At 36.5% G+C, this 23,385-nt stretch overlaps 2 protein-coding genes and 1 long non-coding RNA gene across 9 annotated transcripts in view; 2 read left to right on the top strand and 1 right to left on the bottom strand.

Annotated features, from left to right (window-relative positions):
• The window catches only part of LOC117208215 (elongation of very long chain fatty acids protein AAEL008004-like), a 36,760-nt gene extending 30,884 nt beyond the window's left edge, over positions 1-5,876 (top strand). The window contains exons 4-6 of the mRNA XM_033449184.1: positions 586-723; positions 1,796-2,038; positions 2,121-5,876. Coding sequence (XP_033305075.1) covers positions 586-723; positions 1,796-2,038; positions 2,121-2,468 — 729 coding nt within the window. The 3' untranslated portion in view covers positions 2,469-5,876. The remainder of the gene's footprint in view (positions 1-585; positions 724-1,795; positions 2,039-2,120) is intronic.
• A 1,045-nt stretch (positions 5,877-6,921) lies between these two features.
• The window catches only part of LOC117208286 (elongation of very long chain fatty acids protein AAEL008004-like), a 37,467-nt gene continuing 21,003 nt past the window's right edge, over positions 6,922-23,385 (top strand). For 2 of the 6 annotated variants that reach the window (XM_033449334.1, XM_033449331.1), the window contains exon 1: positions 17,311-17,872. The gene's annotated coding sequence lies outside the window, so the exon portion shown is untranslated. Of the gene's footprint in view, positions 6,937-7,588; positions 8,037-17,309; positions 17,873-23,385 lie in introns of those variants that run through there. The other 4 variants (XM_033449328.1, XM_033449330.1, XM_033449333.1 and 1 more) reach the window with 4 other exon arrangements.
• LOC117208290 lies at positions 7,170-14,174 on the bottom strand. Of its 2 annotated transcripts, XR_004487663.1 has the most exons (4): positions 13,192-14,174; positions 12,355-12,492; positions 11,984-12,266; positions 7,170-11,885 (listed from the first exon to the last, which is right to left on the bottom strand). It is a non-coding gene; the product is annotated as an uncharacterized LOC117208290 (long non-coding RNA). The 2 variants fall into 2 exon arrangements; XR_004487662.1 differs by having other exon boundaries at positions 7,170-12,266.

The raw sequence follows: 23,385 nt of genomic DNA, 5'->3' as shown, positions 1-23,385 counted from the left end.
CCAGATTCTTTGAAAGCCTGGAACAAAGAGTATAAGATTAGTCTTGAGCATAAACGACCTAATTTAATGTTCAAATACCCTCGTGAGTCAGTGTACGTTGTCCATTCCGGAAATATTGACGAAAAACATAAACACTCCAGTAAGAAAAGGGATAATCGTTAATGGGGATCCAGTTTGCGCTTGCGAATTGATGATTTAGGGTAGTGTTTTAAGCGGGAAACCACGCGTAGCCTGATTTATCGGAAGGAATTGCGAAAATGCAGCCGAAAGGCTACAGGAAACAAACTGCAGTCGCATTGTTCGTGATTCTTGAAGGAGCACGGGCTTTTAAAATTTAAAACAGTGGCGAAGTCATCTTGCGAAAGAAACAGAGCTGAGGACTCTTTTGTTTCTCCCACTTCGGCTGTTTCCCTGGCTTTTCCTGGCTTCTTGATCGAACAAAGAGAGCGGGAGACTAAGTTTCTCGGTAGAAAGCGAGCGATCGCAATCTATATGCCGATTGTTGTAGTCATAGCCGTGTATAGTCGTCTCTCGGTGAATGCACCCCTTTTATTGTTCTCACTTTGCGGTGTTTCCTTGTTTCAGTACTTGATGAGTGGTTGGGCGAAAGGATACAGTTTCCGATGCCAACCGGTCGACTACTCCAACAGCCCCTTGGCTCTCCGAATGGCGAATACATGTTGGTGGTATTACATTAGCAAATTCACCGAGTTCTTCGATACCGTAAGTATCTAAACGACATCCATTTGTACGTGATCGTTGCCGTTGTTTTAATTGATTATCGAGTTAGTCACTATTTTGTCCTCCTTAAATAAAATACCCTATCTATCATTTGAACATTTCTATATGAGGTTAATTTCTAAATTCACGGCTCTATCAATTAATCCTATATTAGAAAAATAGTATGCTTATTATTTCATTTATTTAATTTATTTGATTTCAAGATTACATAAGTATATCTTGAATATTTGAAAAATACTAATTATTACAACATTGGTTATATTACTGATTTTTTTATAAAACTTGCCTACCATAAGAGCCTCTATAATATAATTTTGAAAAAAATGGGAAACTTAGAATATTTCAGCATATCTTAAAAAATGAAAAAGCTAGTAGATAGGGGATTTTATCTAAGGAAGGCAGTATTACTGTTGTTCATTGAACGGAAACATATGCTGCTCTCGTACGACAATGAAACGTTGTGACAATTAATACTTTAAACGTTAGAATAATAGAGCATTCCGGATCATTGAGCAGCTACTTTAATACTAGAACTGCCGACCTCTTAATATGTACGTAAAGTGCAAAATAAAATTTTTATATTTTTATTAATTTAACATTTTTGAAATGAAAAAAAGAAGAAGGAAGTAATTTCTGTAGATCTCCACAATAGAATTCAAATGTAAACTGGATTTCTTATCTGTGGCTTGCTAGATTGAGATTGCACGAAGATTACGCAAGTCTTCTAAAATTTGGTTCATGGCTGGAAGCAGAGAAAAATTGATCTTACATACAGCTAACCGCAAGCTTATATTTTTTTCATAGAAACCGGTAATACGAAGCCGAGTAACGTTTGTCTCCGTTTGAGAAGAGTGCCGCTCAAGTATAAGTTGTCAAGCTGGAAAAAGATTATTTTATAATTTACACTGTGAGGCAACTTGACCTTCTTGAGAAGTCGAGGCGTATAAATTCTAAACGGCCGCTTCTCCTTCTTCACTTTTGAAATTCAATGAAAAATATGATTGCTTTAACGTATATAAATTAAAAAAATATTAATGATGTCATTTTCTTTCAGCTCTTTTTCATTCTAAGGAAGAAGAACCAACACGTGTCAACGCTTCATGTAATCCATCATGGAATAATGCCATTCTCGGTTTGGATGGGTTTAAAGTTCGCACCAGGTGGCCATAGCACTTTCTTCGCTCTCTTGAACACTTTTGTTCACATTGTAATGTACTTCTATTATATGGTGGCTGCAATGGGGCCTGAATATCAAAAGTACATTTGGTGGAAAAAGTACCTGACTACCTTCCAAATGGTAAATCCATTAATCGATAATGATCTGAATTTTCTAATTCTATGTATTCTAGTTTAACACAAGAGGAATCTTCTTTTTCTAGGTGCAGTTCGTGTTGATCATGAGTCACCAGTTCCAGCTTCTATTCACAGAGTGCGATTATCCTCGCGGCTTCATGATTTGGATCGGTTTACATGGCGTGCTTTTCTTAGGTCTTTTTTCGGACTTTTACAAAGCGAAGTATGTGGGCAAAACGAAGAAACCAACAGACAAGAGTTTACAGAATGGTTCGACCGGTCTTTGTATGCCTATATTGGAGGATTCGGTGCCACGACAAAACGGTGTCTCGTCGTACGCGACTATCTACAACAAGGAATACAACAGTTGTTACAGCAACGGTACCAACAACGGTTACGTTGCCAACAATAATACAGAGAAAAAGCTCGCTTAGAACATTCTGATTTTGGTAAAAGCTCGTAAAGAACCATCGAGATACCAAACCACACGATGCAGTTAATCACGCGTTGAATCTCGCCGGCACTTTTGAGGATTGTGCTGTGACTTCGTACACAACGTCTTGTTGATCGATCTAATTCGAGTAGTGACTGCGCGCGGTTCTACAGGAAGATAAACTATGTTAGTTGTAATTCGCCGCGAAGTCTGTGTTCATGTTCACACGTAGAGTCGTCGACGAGAGACCAGTCGCGCATACGTTCGATTTTCTGCTAACGCTTTAAATTATTTCATATTAAACTGTATTAATGGGCTGGCGATTGCGTTTATCGGGATAGTCTAACAAGGTTATATAAGGGGAGTATATAAGAATTATTACTGATAATATATATTATTAATAAGGAAAGGGCTCTTCTGCACTGTATTATTGTGTATCATATGTATGTATAATGGCATCCGCAACCGGATTGTGGGTGGTTCTGAAAATCGTTGCCTCGTCGATGGCTTTACGGATAAAAGCATAAAGGAACGTGAAGAATGACCGAGGAATGCGAAGAGACCAGAGTAAATAAACGGACAAAATTAAAACGCGCACACGATGAGTAAATCAATAATCGATCCTCATCGGAACATTATGTTTTCCGCACGCGATTGGCGACAGCGTTTTATCGCGTGCGTTATGTATGCGTGAACAAGTGTGATCGTTTGTTAGTTATACGTGATTACGAGGCATTTCTTATTGGGACGCATCGAAACGATCCCCTTTACCATATTTCCTTATTGTCCGACTCTGTCTCTCTATTGCCCCGATTGTGTTCAAAGCTTTGGTGTTCGTCGTATAAGTAAGCGTCTGTCGATTCGCATTTGAAAGGAGAAATCGTACCACTCCTTCCTCTCGAAGCTTGATTCTCCTCCTTTTTTATTGAGAGATCGTCGATTAGATCAACTCAGCAAAAGACAGTAGTTCTCCTGAATATGCAACGCTCGAATAGCTTTTTTATTGCTTAAGATCAAGCAACGCAATACTTATTTTCAATAGAATATTCGATGAAATCTACGAATATTTCAGTTGTTATTGCAGAATCAAGCTTCCGAAGAGTTCTAGAAATTCTCGACGAAATTTATCTCTTGTTCACCGTTCGAACTGGTCAAATTGGGGAAAAAGAAGGTTGAACGCCAATCGTTCGAATATATGTACATGTTATAAACGCATGGGGGGGGGGGAGAAAACGTTTATCTAGGAATCATACAAATCTCTTATTAAGGATACAAACTTTTGTACTCGTCCTATTACGGAAAGATGAAGGTTTTTATTTATGATCGCACAGAAATAAAAAAATCTGACGGAAAAAAAACAATTCGATCCTATAAATTTAATGTTGTATATTTTTACAAAGAAATAGATCAATTGCATAATAAAAGAGACGTTAATGGTGTCAAAGATGTGCTTTCTTGTGAAAGTATTCATATACGAAAATTTATTATTGCCAAGTTTCAATAACGTATTAGAAGAATATTTGAAGAATGGTTTATAATAAAAAAAGTAAAAAAGAAAAAAAAGAGAAACTAACGTCGACAAGACTGTTAATGTAGTCGTAAAACGTACATGTAAATATTATTTCCGGATTTTGAAAAAGATACTTTCTTTCTTTGGTAAAATTAGCTTTCGACGATATACGAATGCATTTCTTCAGTTGACAGATCAACAAAGGTCTGTTCCAATCTTTATCATTCGTTCCAATGTGTACAGGAATTGATCTTCGAGTTACGATTTAGCGAATAATTTTATATCTTCAACGCTCAGAGTGTTATTCCTTTATCCGACCTCTTCCGTTCACATAAAATCACACCAATATATTATTCCCAACTACGACTGAAGTCAAATCGTACATTGTAACGCCATATAAATCGATTAAAATCGCTCATCCTTTTATCACTTCTTTAATGTGTGTAAACTCGCGGTAAATTCTATTCGAAACGTATTTGTATCCAGTGATTATAAATTTTTAATTCTACAATATCGTGCGAACCAATACGAGTCATGAACGTATTGCATAGTCGTTTTCTTTATTTATTTTTCTTTTCTTTAATATATATTTCATTATGAACGTATTTTTAAGAATATCTCTAGCATAGAAAACAAAGCAATTTTGCACCTGTTAAAATCTTGCAAAAAATACCATATTGTGTTTTTGGAAAATGTAACGTAAAAGTAAAGAATTCTGTCGAACCAACTCGTGTCTGTCAATGAGGACAATAAACCACGACGGTAGAACATTCTAGCGGAAGTTCGTAAATATTTCATCAACACGTTTGTACAAAGATCATTTATCAGTAGAGTTCAAAAAATCTACCATAATATATCACAGCGATTAAGTATTCTCCGTACTTCTTCCGAAGTAAAACGCAAAGAAAAGAAGTTAAGTAAAACCTTACAAAAGGAAGAAAAAGGCTGCTTCTCAGCATACGCGTTTTTACATTGGGCACGTGCAAGTACATAATACATTTCGGCTAAGTCTTGCACTCTTTTGATGAAATTACGATAATACTATTAAATCAAACAATACGATTTTTCGAAAATCCTTCAGAACTTTTACGACCAAGATTTTTGCAATTCATGCTACTCGAGGCTCTGAAATACTCTTCGTGTCGTTTTGACTAATGATTTCGATATTTTGTTGACGTTACACTTTGCATTCTTAATCTTACATCTGATGAAGTTAACCATAATGCGAATAAAATTTGCGAATTATGTTATAAAAGGTTACAGGAAGTAAGCCTCTAATGATGTTAACTATAAGATATCTGTGTACTAGATCGATGACTAATTCATTCATTCGAATAGAGTGTAACGGTCATGGAAAGGATTTGTCAACGTATAAGTGTACTTCCTTTTTTGTTTCTTTCCACGCAACATTCACGTCCTACAGGTACAATACGAAACGAGTTAAAATTACGCCATTCTCAAACAAACTAACTATTCATTTTTTTGTATACGTATACATGAAACAATACATATACAAAATGCGTATACAAAAGACAAGAGAAGAAAATTAAAAACACCGAATTCTCATGATATATACTATATGTAGATTTAACGAGTGGATATTTGAGTTTTATAGAGGAAAAGAAAGAGATTACTTGCGCATAAACACATACATAAATCAAGATGATCGATCGTCTTTCACTTTCAAAAATAAGCATGGGAAAAGAAAAAGAGAAGAAAAACTGTTCAAACCACGTGAAAGGTGTCACAAGCCAAGTTCACATGAGGCCGAGAAGATAAGAGCACACACATCGTCATGTACCTACTTAATGTTACGAACTCTGTAATGATTATTGATTCTCATTATATTTTTGTACATAATTGGGGAGAATTACACGAGAATAAATGAATTAAAAAGGAGCGAGTTGCCTTCAGCCATGAACACAGGGAAATCGGTGTACGTTTATTTAATGATCGACACACCCCTTGAAAACGGTACGCACTAGTATTATTGCTATATAATTGTTAACTAAGCACTCCAGGAAGTAAATAATGACAGCAATGTTTGAGTAGTTCGCACTGTCCATATTGATTGAAATTAGATGAGACAGAAACTCTCTCTTATTATACTTTATATTTACTATAAGTGTATGTTATAATAATCTGTCAATTTCGAAGGCCTATTGATAGCTATTTTATTAACAATTTATAATATTTTTGATTCTAAGTTCATTACATTTACTGGAATACTCGCACGATGTTACGCAATAGAATTATACTATTGACATTTTCATGCAAAAATTTGAATATCGCTGCATGCAATGAAATTTGATACATTTAAAAATACAACGATATCAATTGTTAGGGTATTATCAGATTACGATGAGGCTCAGATAGCGAAAATGTTCATTGCTACACGCGTGAAATAAAATTCAAAATTAAAAGACAAATTTAGTAATTAGTACGATACCACGGTAGGTTATATTAATTACAAATCTTTTCATATTTTATATTACTAAACGAATAGTATGTGCAATATAAATAAACGCATTCTACACTATTTTAATTTTCGTCAGGTTAAGTTTATAAATTTGAATTTGAAAGTAATATCGATTTTAATATCGATCTAACGTCGAGTTATCGATCTATCTATATATGTACCATAATTGAACAGAACACGAATTATGTATGTCATTGCGGCGTCGCTGGAAAGAGTGCAACAATGAAAAGATTGTATAGAATTACTTCATCGTATGTGTGTTCATTAAACGTAATTTCGTATCTGATCTTTAATTCAGTTTGTATTTTCTGTATGTTTGACACTTGATATAAGTGACAGTTGCTGCACGTTCCGAATTTCCATGCAATGCAAAATGAATGAATGGTGGAACAGTGATGTTAAGTTTTACCGAAATTCAAATTTCGTAGTTAAAAATTCTGGTTACAGTAATGACAGAAACATTGTAATTCTACGATACACGTAAGTAATTACTATTCTAACTACCTTATGACTGTTATTAATACCGAATGAAAATTATTTTTAAGAAACTTATGAGTAAGTATTATGTTGATACGGTGACATACGGCACGCCGCGAAGCCATCCGACAATATAATACAAAGAATCACAAATCATAGGCATAATACAGGTGCGTATCTTGTGAACAAAGATATGTATCAGAGAAGATGAATTTTTTAAAGAACAGAAGATGATAGTTTTCCTAAGATATCTCCCATATTTATTCAGTCGGTATAGAACAGTTTTTATATAATCGATCATTTTCTACGAAAGAAAGCGATCGTTACCGTAACAAAAATAGCAGCGTGATTCGCCACGATGAAACATTCGAAAAAAAACTTCTATTACAAGCATAATCGAATTTTCTAGGATAATCGCGTATACGCTGGTTCACAACATTTCGCAACGTTAAACATAAAATAGAAATCAAAACATCGAGATCGTTATCGATCAATCTTCGTAATTACGTAACCACATAAAATTTCAAACTTTCTTATGATTTCACCGTTCACGAATCGCTGAGAATTACGAATACCAGCGTCGTAATAAATCCACCATGTCGTTGATACCTTCCAAAGACTTGCAACTGACACGTTTTTGTTTATCATTGTTCAGTCGGAGAAAAACTTGGGGTTTTGTGGGCTCCTCAGCTGGTAGTTACGATCCTGTCGGCGGTTCTCAGTGCAACGACGAAACTCATAGCGCACTACAGGACGTCAAGGGAATACGAGAAAGGTACGGCGATTTTGCGATATGATGACGATGATACGTACAGTCGTGAATACGCTGCATGAGAGTGATGCGTAACACACACCGAGAAGGAGGAAGAATCGTCGAGGAAGCTCGAGCATCTCCGTCGAGCCCCGCCCTGTATATATTTTTAACCGGATCCATCGAAAGTCTGGCCGGCGTGGCACACCGTTCGTTCGAGCAAGTGAGGTATCTATTGACGTGCAGGAAGAAAGAAAAAAGTCAGAAGGACGCAAACGAAAGACAAGATACATTCGAACGACGCAACAAGTAAAGAAAACTGCATCTCTTTCGTTCGACCTGCACGCTACTGGTAAGTAACATTTCTTTCGATCAGCTGATTATTCAGATTACCGGTGTATTCAAGGCATCATGATCTAAGCGTGCTCCCGTCTCGTGGAATCGATGCTGCGCAGCAACTTTGCGCATGAATCGAGCCCCTTACAGCGGACAACCCATTGGACGATTTGGATGAAATGGTTCAAATCGGTTAGGTGCACGTGCTTTGGCTCAAATATATACATACTCACTGTCAGTGACGTTTAGTTATTCAATGTGACAAGGTAGTTAAACGGAATTGTGCTTTTCACAAAGTTAACCTTAACACTGTGTTGCTTTGGAAATTTTTATATACAGGAAGACAAAATATACAGTAGCTCATATAGTATTTGAGCACTAACAGAAACTTTTTATTAATATACTATGTATGTTAGACAAAACATTTTTGACATACATAGATGTTATAAAATGTCTAGTGCAAGTATACGTATATAGTTTTTTATAATACACATAATATATAAGAAATTTTCTATAGTAGGTATTCAAATACCTCCTTGAATCCCTATATACATAGCGAGTAGATGGAAATTTTCAAATGAACCTCGATTGAATGTTTTAATTACTGAATGTTAGAGATTCCTGACCTTAGTAACTTCTTAAGGTATAGTATCTTTTATGATCATCAGATGCGCTCGTTTGTATGCGAATATCTAACGAAACTTCAATTAGCACATCGCATAAGTACATCGTTGATTTCTTATTTAAGAACAGTGTTAAACAATACAAGCATTAATTAATCCCAATTAATGTACAGCAAGTCCAAATTATGAGCAGGTATAACAATTTCACAGTAAGATTAATCTGTACGATCAGTTTTATAAAACGAAGTTCTCTCTCAATTATCGAAGTTAATTGTCTATTATAGTCACCCTGCTTCATAACAATAGTTTTAATCACGTAACAAATAAGCATCGTTTTCAAGTCGAACAAGGACAAGCCCGGTAACATTGACGATCTAGAGAATACAAAATCAGCGTGGTACATCCGACAGAGATATTCCAAAAAATCACGCGTGCATTCATTACGAAATAAATCATGTATTCGCTGAAACCGGCGAGATTGTTGCGAGAAACTTCGGTACTCCGCGATGTTGCCTCGTGCACGTATGTGTTGTAAATCGCTAGGAAAATCGAAGGAGGGAAAGTCGATAAGGAATAGAATGGTATTGACCAATTTCGTGACAATAGAGGACGTTTCGACATTTATAAAAACGAAAGCGTCACGAAATCCGATAGGCACACTTATCCTAAATCGATTTGCGTAATTTTGTTTACACGCGAGTGGAAGTCACGAGATGAAAGTTCTCGACTCGCGTTAACTCCCATAGGGAGGTTTTGGACGAAATCTCTCTAATTCGTCGTATCGAGGTTTGCGAGGGCAGCGTCAACTGATTCGTTCAACGACGATGGAAATAAGGCTGGCGTTAATGAACATGGAAATGGAAGTTTGTGAGGGTCAGTTGGATCTCTCTGTCTGTCTGTCTGTCTGTCTATTTGTCTGACTCTCTCTCTCTCTCTCTCTCTCTCTCTATCTCCCCCTCTTTCTCTTGTCTGCCATCCTTGCAACCGGTTTAACTTTGATTTTCACTTCCGAGTGTCGTATACAAGTAAAAGCCAATATCGTTATCGGAACGATAGAAAAACCAAGGAGCAAGGTGAATAGAGTTTCGGCGGAACTTTTCCACTGGGGAAAGAAAGTGTACGATGACGTTGAGTTTACGCATGATTTCTATGTTCTACGTGCGTAAATCTTTATGGAATTCCACGGAAATCACGATCTATTGGAGCCGCGACTGAAGGTCTCGGTAGAAACGAACGTTCAACACGTTCAATTATACTAATTACACGTAACGTCGAGACGGGACTTTTTTGCATTGCATCGATCACTCGTTGAAACGATATGAAACACGCGAGAAAGTGTTATATATACAATGTACAATCCGAAACGTGGCTCTGAGTACAAATAAAAGAATTCTTTGGATTTTTGTAAAATATAATTTTAAGGAATATTATAATTTTATACGATAAAGTTCCACCGGTGAATCACGCGCGATCTATCGTGCGCGTGCTAGGTCGATCGTTGGTGTCGATTCTTTCAATATTCTCCTCGCGTATCTACAGATATTTCTCCACAACGAAACCTTCGACATATTCCTCGGACCACGGAATCGAAGACTGCGTAAAATTCTTCGTTCTTTTTCTCTGTCTTTCTCTGTCTTTCTCTATCTTTTCCCTTGGACGGTTACGTTCCGTTCACCACAGAAACAAAGTAAATCCACGGGAATCCTTCGTTTGATCGAGAATTAGGCAACTAGAAAGGCGGAATTAAGCGAGTCGAGTCGACATTTCGTGGCTATCGTTTCTTACTTGGATCACGGTTTCTTCGTTTATCTGCTTTTAATTACGTAAAATTCTTCGAAAAGCACAAGCTTTTAAGCGAATCGAATTCTTGCTTGAATATAACGTTTGTAAAATTTCGGACATCGTAGAGAAATCATCTCGGTCGTATTTCGTCGAGCAATTGAATGGAGATCTTTAAAGCGCGTTTAGTACATTTGTGGAAAAAACGGTTTTTATGTTACACTGTTCCATAAATTTCAAACACCCAATGTGCTTCTTACGTCCCCCTTCCGACGAAATGGCTACAACCTGTGTATACCAAAACGATTGACAAAGGTTATAAAACTATATTGTTAATTCAATTTTCGCTAAAACGTCCTATAGACCCATATTCGAGGTTTCCATTCAATCGTTCGACGATGAATATCTAGACGTTCAATCACGTCTCACGATTGTAATTGCACTTGAACAAAGTTCGTTAGACGAGGGACGACTAAGTATTTGCACGGACGAACGATTATTTCAACGGTGCGTAATTCCCGTCGATGCCGAAACTTTCTCCCGCGGCATGGACTTCGGTAGCCCGCTCGATGAGAAATTCCACTCCCTACCCCTGCGCGGACGACTTCCATGTAATCGAGACGGTCAAAGGAGAATCATCCAATCGAATCTTTATTTTCCAACGTATGATTACGTTGCGTTGCGACGAAACAGAGGGAACTCGCTACACAATTCTGTACAGTTAACTCCCTACAGAATTATTTTTCGAACTTCTTTTTCTTTGGACAAATTTCCACTGACCCAATATAAGATTTCAGTTCTTCTTTCAGCTTAGAGAAGCATTGCGTAACTTCTTCTTGTCTTCTCGTTTCTCGCGTGCTCTCGTTTAAATGATTGCAGCAAATCTCCAGGGAAGTGTAGAAACGATATGACAAAAAGGTGGGCCTCGTTGCGAAAAATAATGTAGGTCAAGTGGCCTCGAGGCGCGATCCATCAGCTGGCTGAAAAACAGGACACAATGTCGAGCATACCGAATCGTGTTAATCACGATTCACAAACGGTACGAATCGCTCCATTAAAGCCGCCAGCCGGGAAAGAACATCGTGGGCACGTTTCTATCGTTGTGCAACGGACTATCAACACTCACGCTCGACTTTTGCGACAGTGATTCGTTGGTTCGTGTCCCGAACTCGGTGAAACAGTAGGCCAAGGCTAAATTCTTTGTGTATCGGGTCCTCTGTTATCGGTCGATCGATAAAATCGAACCGAATACGGTACTTTGTCTCAAATGTTGCGCCGTGAAATCCGCTTCTTTTACGAGCTACTGTACCATCTGACGCAGTGACACTGACGGAAGCGGTTGGATAATTTTCGTACCGTTCATAAACCACCGTCGTAAAACATCGTCCGACTTGATTAAATCTTAAAACGGATCGACCGTTAACCCGTGGAAATTATATTTAGAAACCCCTTTGTGCGTATTTCTGCAGATAGAAAAGTACCGGTGTACTCGCGCATTAATTGCAGCAGCGCGCGCGTATTGCGATCAGCTGAGCATGAATGATCCAATGTTGTCGCTTACGTAAGATGGACGAATTAGGTCGTGTGCCATGTGGAAAACGCGAGAACTCCTCTTGAATTCTTCTTCGAGCGAGCAATTGCTCCGCGTGCGACAGCCATTCACTGCCCACTACCGCAACGAGATACCGCTCCACGTTCGCCGATTTGTACAGGTGGTTTCATCGGTGTATATCGTGCCTTCTGTTCGTTCGTTCGTTCGTGTGAACAATCGTGTGTTTGTGAGGGAGGGAAATAGACTGCTCCGAAATTCACAGTCGCGTATCCAAACCGTTCTGTCTAAACAACTATCCGTGAGAATAATTAGTGAGTATCTGCTTTGGAAGTTTGATAAATTATACAGTATGTCTTATAAAACATGAACGTCACATTTACCGTACAAGAGTTTAGATGTCACTAGCGATCAATATTTGATGCCTCGTACATTTAGAAATAAACGTTGCATCGACAGTGAGCACTTTGTAAAAATATTCATTGATCGGTCATTTTCCAGTTTATAGATACATAGCTTGCCTAAAAAATAGCGTACTTGCAATATATGATTATTCTGCTGAATGCCTAAAACAATTTTCTTATTAACACCTTGCGCGATGTTATTGAATGCAATTATACGTTCGTAGATGCAAAAAAAACATGAGGCAGCACGCGATAGTAATAGAATGAATTCTAAGCATTGTGGTTAAACGTTTTCCTTTGAGATAAACTTCCGTTTTATTGCCTACCAGCGATTCAAGTGTACTGTAATTTCCTCGTCGTTTCATAGAACGGGTCAGTTGCCAGAACTCTGCTAAAGCAAAAGTAGCTGTTTCGCTCGTTTCACCAACTATTTACAACCTCTTTCAATTAACAATGAGAAAGTTATGTAATCGAGTGTTATCGTGTAATAAATGCCAGATTGAAAAAGTTCTTTTATGATGCGCGTGACTGTCGACACGTTTTTATATCTCACTTTTGTTCGATGCTACTGAAGTAGCTCTTATTCTAACGAGAGGCTCGACCTTCGTTCGATAGACCAAATTTCATTGAATTTATTACTAAATTTTATATGAGCCATCGTCGCTTAATCAAATTTTCTAAACATGAAAACTAAGATGGTTGTATTCGCTACTCATCTCTTTCTTCATATATTCTGTACAGATACGTTATAGCAGTAAAAAAAAAAGAAAAGAAATTGAAAAGTATTTGTTTCCAATTCGTAAATTTTGCACGTACCTTGAAACTTAGACGATAAATAATGTCGACGCGCTTCGACTCATTTTGACTAGAGACTTGAGATTTAAAATTGTTGACCAATAGCCGATGATTCTTCGATCGGTAAAAACTACCCATCATGAAGGAAGGTTACAGGAGAGTTCAAAGAAACGTGCTCGTTTGTATATATGTATAGCCATAACAGCCGCCGCGGTCTGTTTTGAATTTGAATATCGTTTAACTCTAAGGACACTCGTGGAAGAGATGTTAACGATATTCTTGATCGTGACGCAGCGCGTAGGGATTCGGTGCTTCGAGGATTCCTCGTGATCTTGAACTTAATACAGTCGACCAGCTTTGCTTTGGTTTTATGTAAATGCAAAGTTTGTAAAGTCGAATGGCTCCACTCTGTCGCAATGTTTGCTTGAAAATACGCTGCTCCAAGATCCCGGAGGCAACCAGCCAGCCAGCCAGCCACCTTCTAAGCTTTACATTTTAAGCAGTTCCTCTTCCTCTTCGTCGAATTATGGTCGACCATTTATTGACGATTTTGAACTTTACAAAGGTCTCTCGTTCGTCGATCTACGCCGTTCAATAGGATCGATCGTAAAACATTCGTGAACCGTCTGAACCACCGGTCTCTACTCGTCCAGATATTTTCAAAAATACATATACATGAAAAGTGACGTAATTAGCAATGAAATTGCATCACCGACCAAAAACGTGTTGCTTCGTTGCGAAAGACCGTGATACCTACTTACTCGCTGGATTTGGCGATCAGACAAAATCGCGAGACACCGACCGCTCTTCCTCGATAATCAGGTCTCTTCTACGAGAATCATGACGCGACGAGACGCGACGTCTTCGTGGAAAGGACAACCGTGCACTCTCGTCTATACGGTAATTGGCAAGCCAGCCACGCATTGTCGTACCGAGAAAATATATCTTTAGATCGGTACGAGTGCTGTTCGAAATCGAGCGCGAGTTTTTGAAAATTACCATTCACATTCCCGCACGAACCCGTGCGTGGGAAGAGTAGATTTTAGAGAGAATTGCGCGAGAGAAAGAGATCAACTTTATTCATGTGTCAGATTCGTTTTTGCCTTGAGTCACTGTTAGTTTCGAAGATATAATAAGATCTAATAAGCCAGAGGCTTTGCCGAAATACGAAGAGAATCCAAAATAGGAGGTGGAATCATCTTGTGACGTTACAATTTGGTAGAAAATATTGTCTTCTCTTGTTTGATCGTTTTTCTGCGTCGCTGAATAAGAAACGTCTATCGTCATCGATGTACGAACCCCAGGTCAAATTATTTGTGTTTTTCACACGTCTATGCGTATTTTGAAATTACACGTGTATTCTTTACACGAGTAATTATGTTGTTCGAAGAAAAACAGTGGCTTGTAACTGCATGAGTCGCAAAATTGCGAGTCCGTGGAAAGTGCATGTACAAATCGTTACGTTTTTACTTTCTATATACGAAAGAAGGCGAAAATACTGTTGATAGAAATTGAAGGCGAAACTCTTTGCCAACCTTTGTTCTAGTTAGGAATTAAAGGTTAAGAAAACCAGCTTGACCTAATGCATCCTTCTTCACGCAAATCGGAGATTTAATAAGAATTGGAAATCATATTTACAAATAATCATTTGCATTACTATTTTGCAAAATTAAGGCACGAATAATTTATACACAAGTTAAGTCGTGGTATGTATTGGTACAATAAGAATCACCTAACTTGGTAATAATAATACATTTTATTGGATATAGAATGTAATTCGAGTAAATTTGCAAATGTCGAAGTTTTGAAGAGAGGGAAGCATTCTAAACAAACAGAACATATTCCGTAAGTTTCCGCAGCATGAATCCGACTAGGTACGAGAAACGAATCGAATAAAAACACGTTAAAAATTCAAAGTAGTGAACTTTGCCTGGAAGCAGGCAAAAGACAAATTTGTCAAACCGCCAAAGTTTTCAATTCGAATTCTAATTGAGTTGTTAAGGAAATGTTCACGAATGGAATTTACCTAGCGATCAGTTTTTAATAGACACGGGCGAAAGATAAATGAACTATTTGTATTTCGTGCAAGTTCAACAAAGATCGTAAACACGTTTTAAGTCTTTAAACCAACTATTCGCGTATTCGCGAACAAATCCTTTGTCACATGATGTCAGTCACGTCGGCCAAACGAACGAAACCTTCATCTGACTTCTTGACCATCGACCAAAAGGCTCCGAAGGATTTAAACTTATCTCGCAAAATTCATTAATGCTTGTAATTACATTATTCCATTATGATATCTTTCATGATCTTTTCCACTAAATAAGTCAAATTTATTGATAATTTTCTTGTATTTATGAAATTAAAAACTTGTTTACAAGCAAGCAAAATACGATCATTAGCTTTTTTATAAAAATATAATGATAATGAATTATTTATCAGTCTATTGCAAGATTTATTGAAATAGGACGTTGAAGAAAAAGAATACGTATTTACGTATCTACACTTTTAGCAAGTCATACCTAGTATTTCACAGAAACAATTCACGTCATTAATAAAATTTCAATTTTCAGACTTTACTACCTCGTACATACGTAGTTGTTATTTCCTATACATTTCTTAATTGTACGATTGAGTCTAAAGTTATCATAAAAGATGCAATTATGTATTATATATTATGTATTATATATTCAGTAAAATAAATAAAAAGATATAAGTAGAAGACAAAGTAAGAGAAAAACATCTACATAGATCGGGAGTGAGTCAAAAAACGCGGTTTATGCGGTTCACTAAGGATTAAAATATATTCTCCGAAATCAAAATATGTTTCAGAAATTTTATAGTCACGCTATCTCGAGAAATAATCTCTCAAGAAATAGTAGCGACTCTGTAAAACTGAAAATGACCCACATATGTGATACTTTCCGACGAAACGCAGAAAGTGCAAGTACTACCATTAGCCAGTTAACTGCATTTGACTTGTATTTGTTTACGCACTGCACGACCTAACCACATAAGAGATTTCTAAAATTAAATTCTGCTGTTAACTGGATAAAAAAATCTCTATTAACCTTTAAAAATCTCTATTAAACAAAGAACCCCGAGAAAAAACCTAACGCCGATTTAACAATTTAGTATTCTGTATAACAATGAGAAGGGAATATGAACGACCGATGTCCATGTTTAGTGAATTTTTACAACGTGGCAAGAATGATAATGACGAGGTATCATCAGAGGGAGATAATACTATAATAGCGATAAAATAATAGCGATAACGAACGCAATGCAATACGTAATAAAATATATAGATACACGTATTTTATAAATATATTCACATTTCTTAATACATTCTTTATATATATTATATGCCATATCACAGGCATTATTAGAACTAAATCTAAAGGACCTATAATGAGCATTTAAGTTTGGGTCATAGAGATCGGAAATTGGCCTCTCTTGTAACGATTTCTCACCTGCCCTCCGAAGGTTAATCATATTACTGAGGATAATTATATTACTTTGTAATATAAATGTTTGGATATTATTCGCAGAAACAATTATCTTTAGCGTCAAAGCAAGCAAAAGGATTGACGTAAAACTTTAACAGACCGCCATAGCCTGCTTCATAAATCGTCCTTTTTTGTTGAATTCCAATTAACTGTGTAATTTATTATATAAATTTATTCGTTCTGTGTAGACAATTTATAGCTGTGATAATTTGTTGTAATTATTCTCAATATATAAGTCGTTTAGATCTTATATAATACGTAGTTGTTTAGCTTGAAATACATTTTTTATTTAGAGATGTTTCAATCCTGTACTAGATGATTTACATTTTATAAAATATGAGCATAAATCTTATCTTTAGAAATAGTAGCCGCGTATAAAAGCTACGAATGAAATAAGTAGGAAGTAAATCGTAGAGAACATTCCAGAAACGAGCGAAGAGGAAGACTCGCAGGTGGAATAATTAGTAGAGACGAAAGAAAAGTAGAAGGATCGCGAAGGGCGGTAAGAGGCGCGCGACGAATGTTGTCCATGAAGGCGACCGATCTCGCGTCAAGCGTCGAAAGATCGCAAAAGGTAGAAGGGATGCGATACCAATATGGCGGCTCGGTTAAAAGCAATCCACCAGCGTAACCGCTGTCAGTCCGCAACTTGGCACGGCGGCAGCGCGTTTATTCGTACGAATATTATCGGTGTCGCATAAGCGCGAGTTTCAACTCCGACCCTTTTTTCCTCTTGTTTCTTTAGCTTTTTATTTTTCTTTCCTTTTCTTTTCTTTTCTTTCCTTTTACTTTCTCTTCTTTTATTTTATCTCTTTCTTTTCTTTTTTTAAATTTTCGTTTCGTTTCATTCAATTTGATTTACCCTAGTCTATTGTTTGATACTATTTCGTAAAGTTCACGAGGAGAGAAAGGAGGAGTCAAGCGAAAACATCGTGTCTCCGTAGCCGATTTATAAAATCGTGGCGATTCGTCGTCGGCCCACCGTGCCTGACAACTGGTCTTCGTTCGTTCATCGAGCAGTTCGTGCAAATTCGAGAAAAACTTGGCACAAGACGAAGGTTCATGAAGGGACAAAAATTCGTCGAAGAATTTCCCAATCAACAGTGACACGAGAGAGAAGAAGAGAGTGTGTGTTCGATTGTTCAGAAAGAGACGATTACGTGAGATAACTGCTGTCTTCGGCCGATTGTCCGGTAAGTGAGCTGAAAGTAACGCTGCCACGCTCGCTTCCAATAGAAGCGCAACCACTTCGTGCGGTTGTTTTTCCTTCTGACATGACGTAACGAATTGACGCCGTCCCACGGAAACGACTTCGTACACCCGCCTCTCTTTCGGTTCGCTCACCGAAACGATAATTCACCGGTTGTTCATTTATTTTTACGCCTCGCGGTCTCTACCGTACCACAACGACTCGACCAAAAATTACGCGCGTCTCCCTTTCTCTCCCTCCCACCCTCCTTCTTTCTATTCATCCTTTGATTACTCGTATGCGTTACAGGTGGTGCAATTTTAATCGTCGTTAATAAAAATGAAAAAGTCAAGCTCGTCGCTATTATACGTTTCTGGGCCAGTGTCTTATCTCACAATTACTCAGTAGCAAATAACGTGCGATTACTTCAAGCAATATGAGTGAACCAAGTGATACGAACCTTATCACTGCACGATATCGTGCTTAGATATAATTGCTCCGAAAAAGATATGCACACGCGTAGACAAAGTTGTTTCTTATTGAATACACGCGAGCGCAATATATATTACCTACATATATATATATATATATATGTATCTTGAAACTGCCAACACGGCGCTTCGTGTGTTTATCTCGTAGGAATTCGTAACGCGGCATAAAACTGCTGCCGATAAATATAACAGTGATATTTTCTCCTGTCACTGAACCAACCGATCAACTCGTAACAGTACTCTCCTCGACGTAAACGCTAAGACATTTCCCTCTGTTGACGTTGTCTTTACGGTCTTCCTCTCACACGCTGTTTTGTCCCGTGAATCACGTACCACGTGAGCAGTCGATTTGACTTCGATTCACGTTCTACTCAATCGCGTCGCGCTTCTTTAAGGCGTGTACTTAGGTACTTAGGTTTGCCTGCTAGGTGGTCTTCGTCGTCGTACAAACTTCCATTGTTGGTTTCGAACTTGAAAAATTGCGATTCGATTCGATCTTTTTCGATTCGAACTCTGCTATTCTCCTCGTCCCTTCACATTCGCATTCCTTTAGATATCTTTTCACTGTCACATTTTGAGATACCTTAGTCGCAAAAAGCGTGGTATACACAAAAAGTAGTAATATTTGGATATATCGAATACTAAAACCAAACATTTCAGCGCTATCTATATTTTAATAATATTCGTGTAATAGAATTTTCATTTTGGGTCGCGCAGATGCGCGAAGTTGCTTAAAAATTGTCAAATTTTGATTTTAAATGATTAATTCGGTAGACGTTGACTCTCGTGCCACATTGATCATACGTTTATACTTTAAGTGTCATTATCTTTAAATTCATATTATTCAATATCTGAAACAACAACAACAATAACGATCCCTTCAGACATTTAATGTCTTCGACGATAATTTCATTAGATTCGCAGAGGCTAAGTTAGACATTACGCGAGATACAAAGGATGAATTAAAAATAATTTATTAGTTACGTGCGTAACATATTATTATCAAAGCAATTAGGAATAGAGTAGATATCGACTCAGTTGACCACAAAATATTAGTTTTCATGACACGAGGCTTTTATTCTTGCTGTATCATTTTTTTAATTATCAGTGTATACATGCACATCCCAAATACATATACCGAAAATCGATTACTTTGTTTTATTACCAGTGTCGCCTCTAGTCTCTCCAGTATTTACTCGCCCAATATTTATGCAGGTTGAAAAACACGAAATTTGAAACGAAAAATAACAAGAAAGTTGATTCCCAAATTGCTAATTACGATATACGTATCTATAGACGTTCTAATTTTCGTAAAACTTAATATCGTCACTGTTCATTGTCCCGTGCGAATTTTAATGTTTCCTTTACGTTGGGCGACCCATTAACTTTTAAACGAAGGATAATTTTTTGTATTCCTCCGATTCCCTGCACGCTTCGAAACGAATATTAATCGTGACCAATCGTTGCTTAGGGAGATCCACAACCGGAAGAAGCGCATCTTGAATCTGTCTAATTGCCAATTCGAATCTCGAAATGCGGTGTCCTTGCATGATTGGCAGACTTCCTGAAAAATTGAACGAATATTCAGAAACGTTTAAGCATTTCCGTCGTCAACGTAATGGCCTAAATCATTCATTCATTAAAATTGCAAAAACGTACTCTTAATTCTTTAGTTTTAATTCTTCCCCCTTTTTATATACTTGCAAATACGTATTTAAAAATATAGATGTTTGATAATGTGAATGTTTAGAAATTTGAATATTTAAAAATTGAAATATATACTTTCCAATATTGGTGGATAACAATAAGTACTGGTATAATTTAAAAGGTTTATCTAAATTCTATTTAGATATCTATATATTTGACTGTGATATACGGAACTATTCATAATTATTGCTAATGATACGAATATAATGGTATATTTAAGTATTGTAACATTTACATATCTACTAATTAATTAGGCTCATCAATTTGGGTCAATAACACAGCCGCACTAACCACTTACGCACTTTTATGATATATTAGTTAACGATATATGTTTGTCTGACAAACATATTTAAAATTTGTATCATGCAAAGTACTTTTATATGTCTATAAAAATTTGTTATTATAAAACTGAAATGTAAAAGCCGACAAAAGGATGCACCGTTGGACGGGTATACTGTAATAATATATTTTATAATATATTTATTTGGGACAATTATATATATGATACTATATTAATTATTAATGACTAAATTGTTATATATATAATAATATATGTTATATATATAACAATATATTTTATTGGAACAATGGAGAATTGAAACACTGTCTTCTTGATTGTATTATTAATTGGAAATTACACGTATCTTAAATTTCAATTATTCAATGCCCATAGAGTTTTGTAGTCGTTCGAATAATCATGAACAGTAATGTATGTCCATGATGAAATATGATCCAAAATTACTTGTTCATGGATAACTATTTTGTGGGGATTTTCTTTTTTATCACGGTATTAATATTCCTTTCGTAATCCTTTAGGTATTAGTGAAAATAATAAATAACAAAGATGAATTTTTAATTAAGGGACATCTTGTTCGCTGATATAATTACAAAAAGTAAGGTAGAATATTTCCAATATTAGTAACTATTACCTGTATTTATATAATTCATATTACCTATATTTTAGATAGAATTTTAAATACAATGAAGAACAAAGTGCATCCTCTTTGGTCGATTATATAAGCTTGAAATTATGTTTCCATAAAATCGAACTGCAATCGTATTCATGTTGCTGTATTTAGTTGCATTTCATAATTTTTCATAAGTGCGCTTCGGTTCACACACTTAAGAGAAACAATTTGGGTCAATAACACAGCCGCACTAATCACTTACGCACTTTTATTATATAGTAGTTAACGATATATGTTTCTCTGACAAACATCGTGCGTGAAACGATTCCTTGCTCAAATACCACCAAAGAACGACTTGAACGTCTGACCTCTACCTTTAAGAGCCTTGGATACACGCGAGACGGAAGTTTCTGGCTGCCGTAGTTCGCGATGAATTCGAAATGGTTGGTTAAAACCTAATGTCACATGTTTACATACTGATCAAAATAAATGCGTATTGCTCAACAAAATGTTATTAAAATAACATCATGAGCATCGTAAATAGACTTTAGATTTTTTACGCGTTTATTTTCAGGATGTTCCTTATTGATAAAAAATGTTGTACACGTAGATATTGTTAAGAGAGTAACGTGACTTATCTTTGAGTGGCTCGAATCGTTTTAATCGACATTAATGTTGTGTATATGTTTGTAATATAAAAGTATTGGGTGGAGTACCATTGGAATTCCTTGGATCTTACGAACTGGTGAAATACAAGGCAATTCGTTTTGGATATTATGGAGGCCTAGCGACCGAGAGCTTATGCATAACTAGTGTTCGATTGCCGAAATTTATCACAGATCGATAATTTCTCACATAGCTCTGAATACGCGGTGATTTGAACGAGCTCTGGCAATCACGCGGCAACATATCTACTTGGTTACATATTACGTGAGAGGACGTTGCGACACCCGGCAAATTTTCTGAAAGAAACCGAAACGAGTTTTGCTTTCTCTCTGTACTTTTTAAACTTCTCGCTAGATTGTTGACTACTTTTATATTCCACTGCAAGTCGGAAAAATCCAATCAGTAAGTTATTATAATTGTAACATTCCTCGATACTGACGAAACATTCTTGGATTTAGAACTCCTTTGAACGAAGAAAATCTTTATACGTTTGCTGTAATTTGATCTTTTAACAGAATTACATATATAGCTTTCTATTCGGTAATCCGATGAATAGACTACGGATGTTTGTGCACTCGTGGAAAATTTAAAAGTGAAGAACTATAAAGTGCACAATGTACAAAAATATACAAACGAGATATAGTATCTGATAAATGAAACAAAAGTTTTACGTTTTTATTTATCTTCATATAAATACGAATCCGCGGTCTAGTGATGAACCAAAATTGTTATACAATTTAAATTATCGACTTATCTCACACAGTAAAGAAAACAATTTAGAAATGGAATACCGTATTTGTATAGCACAACTACTACGTGGTTAATACGAATTATCAATCCACGAGAAGGTAGTGCTCTCAAATAGTTAAATCTCCCGTGAAACATAATGTCTTCTTAATTTCGTACAACTGGCAATAGTTCATCTATTCAGCGCGTATTTTTCGTGATTTTCGAACTATGTCAAGAAAAGACTTTAATACGATCGTTACGTAAATGAATACTATCGGGTTGCTTCTTCTTTCTAACCAATATACCGCCGTGAAGTACCATTAAATCATCACAGCTCTCGACAGGTTGCAGCTTCATGCAGGTATGTACTTTCCCCGCGCTTCTTATTATAAAGAACTTGTTCGTCCTATCTAGCTTTGATTTTGGAGGAAAAAAGGTTAATCGGTGTGTAATAATCTTGCCCGATGAAATTTCAGAAATGGACGAGGAAAGCGATTCGCGGGAACAAACGTGACTTTTGTGAATATGCTTTGTGCATGTGGCAAAAACGTGCTTGAAGTATACGTTATTTACTATTTGCTTGTTTGTTTTTCGTAATTGTTTCTTCATAATTTGTTCTTCCTTTAAAACATTGGAATTCTAAAGAATTTTCTGGAAGTTTTTGTATTCCGCTCACCAACGAGCCTCTGCCTTGACGTGTTTAATTAGGAATGTTTTCGTATCTAGAAAATTCATAAAAACAACAAACGATCGTGGAAAACAGAACTGCGTAAAAACAGTTGCATATATTCGATTAGTTAGCATAATAAACGTCGATGTTATGTTTATGAGAATAACAATCAAAATTACATAAAATAACACTGAAGCAAATACTGTACTGATTGTCGAACATGTTCAACTTTTTTTTGTTCCGAATCTCCTTGCGAACTGTTGTTACTTGCTAACTATTGAGATCTGTCACATTATCGGGTTGGATGACACAGCAACGATTTACCACATTGAGGTTTTCATGTTGC

The sequence above is a fragment of the Bombus bifarius genome, unplaced genomic scaffold, assembly GCF_011952205.1.
Source record: "Bombus bifarius isolate JDL3187 unplaced genomic scaffold, Bbif_JDL3187 scf7180000008058, whole genome shotgun sequence".
In the NCBI taxonomy this organism is placed as follows: domain Eukaryota; kingdom Metazoa; phylum Arthropoda; class Insecta; order Hymenoptera; family Apidae; genus Bombus; species Bombus bifarius.
The sequence above is the reverse complement of the archived record's forward strand: the minus strand, read 5'-3'. Positions and strand labels throughout refer to the sequence as shown.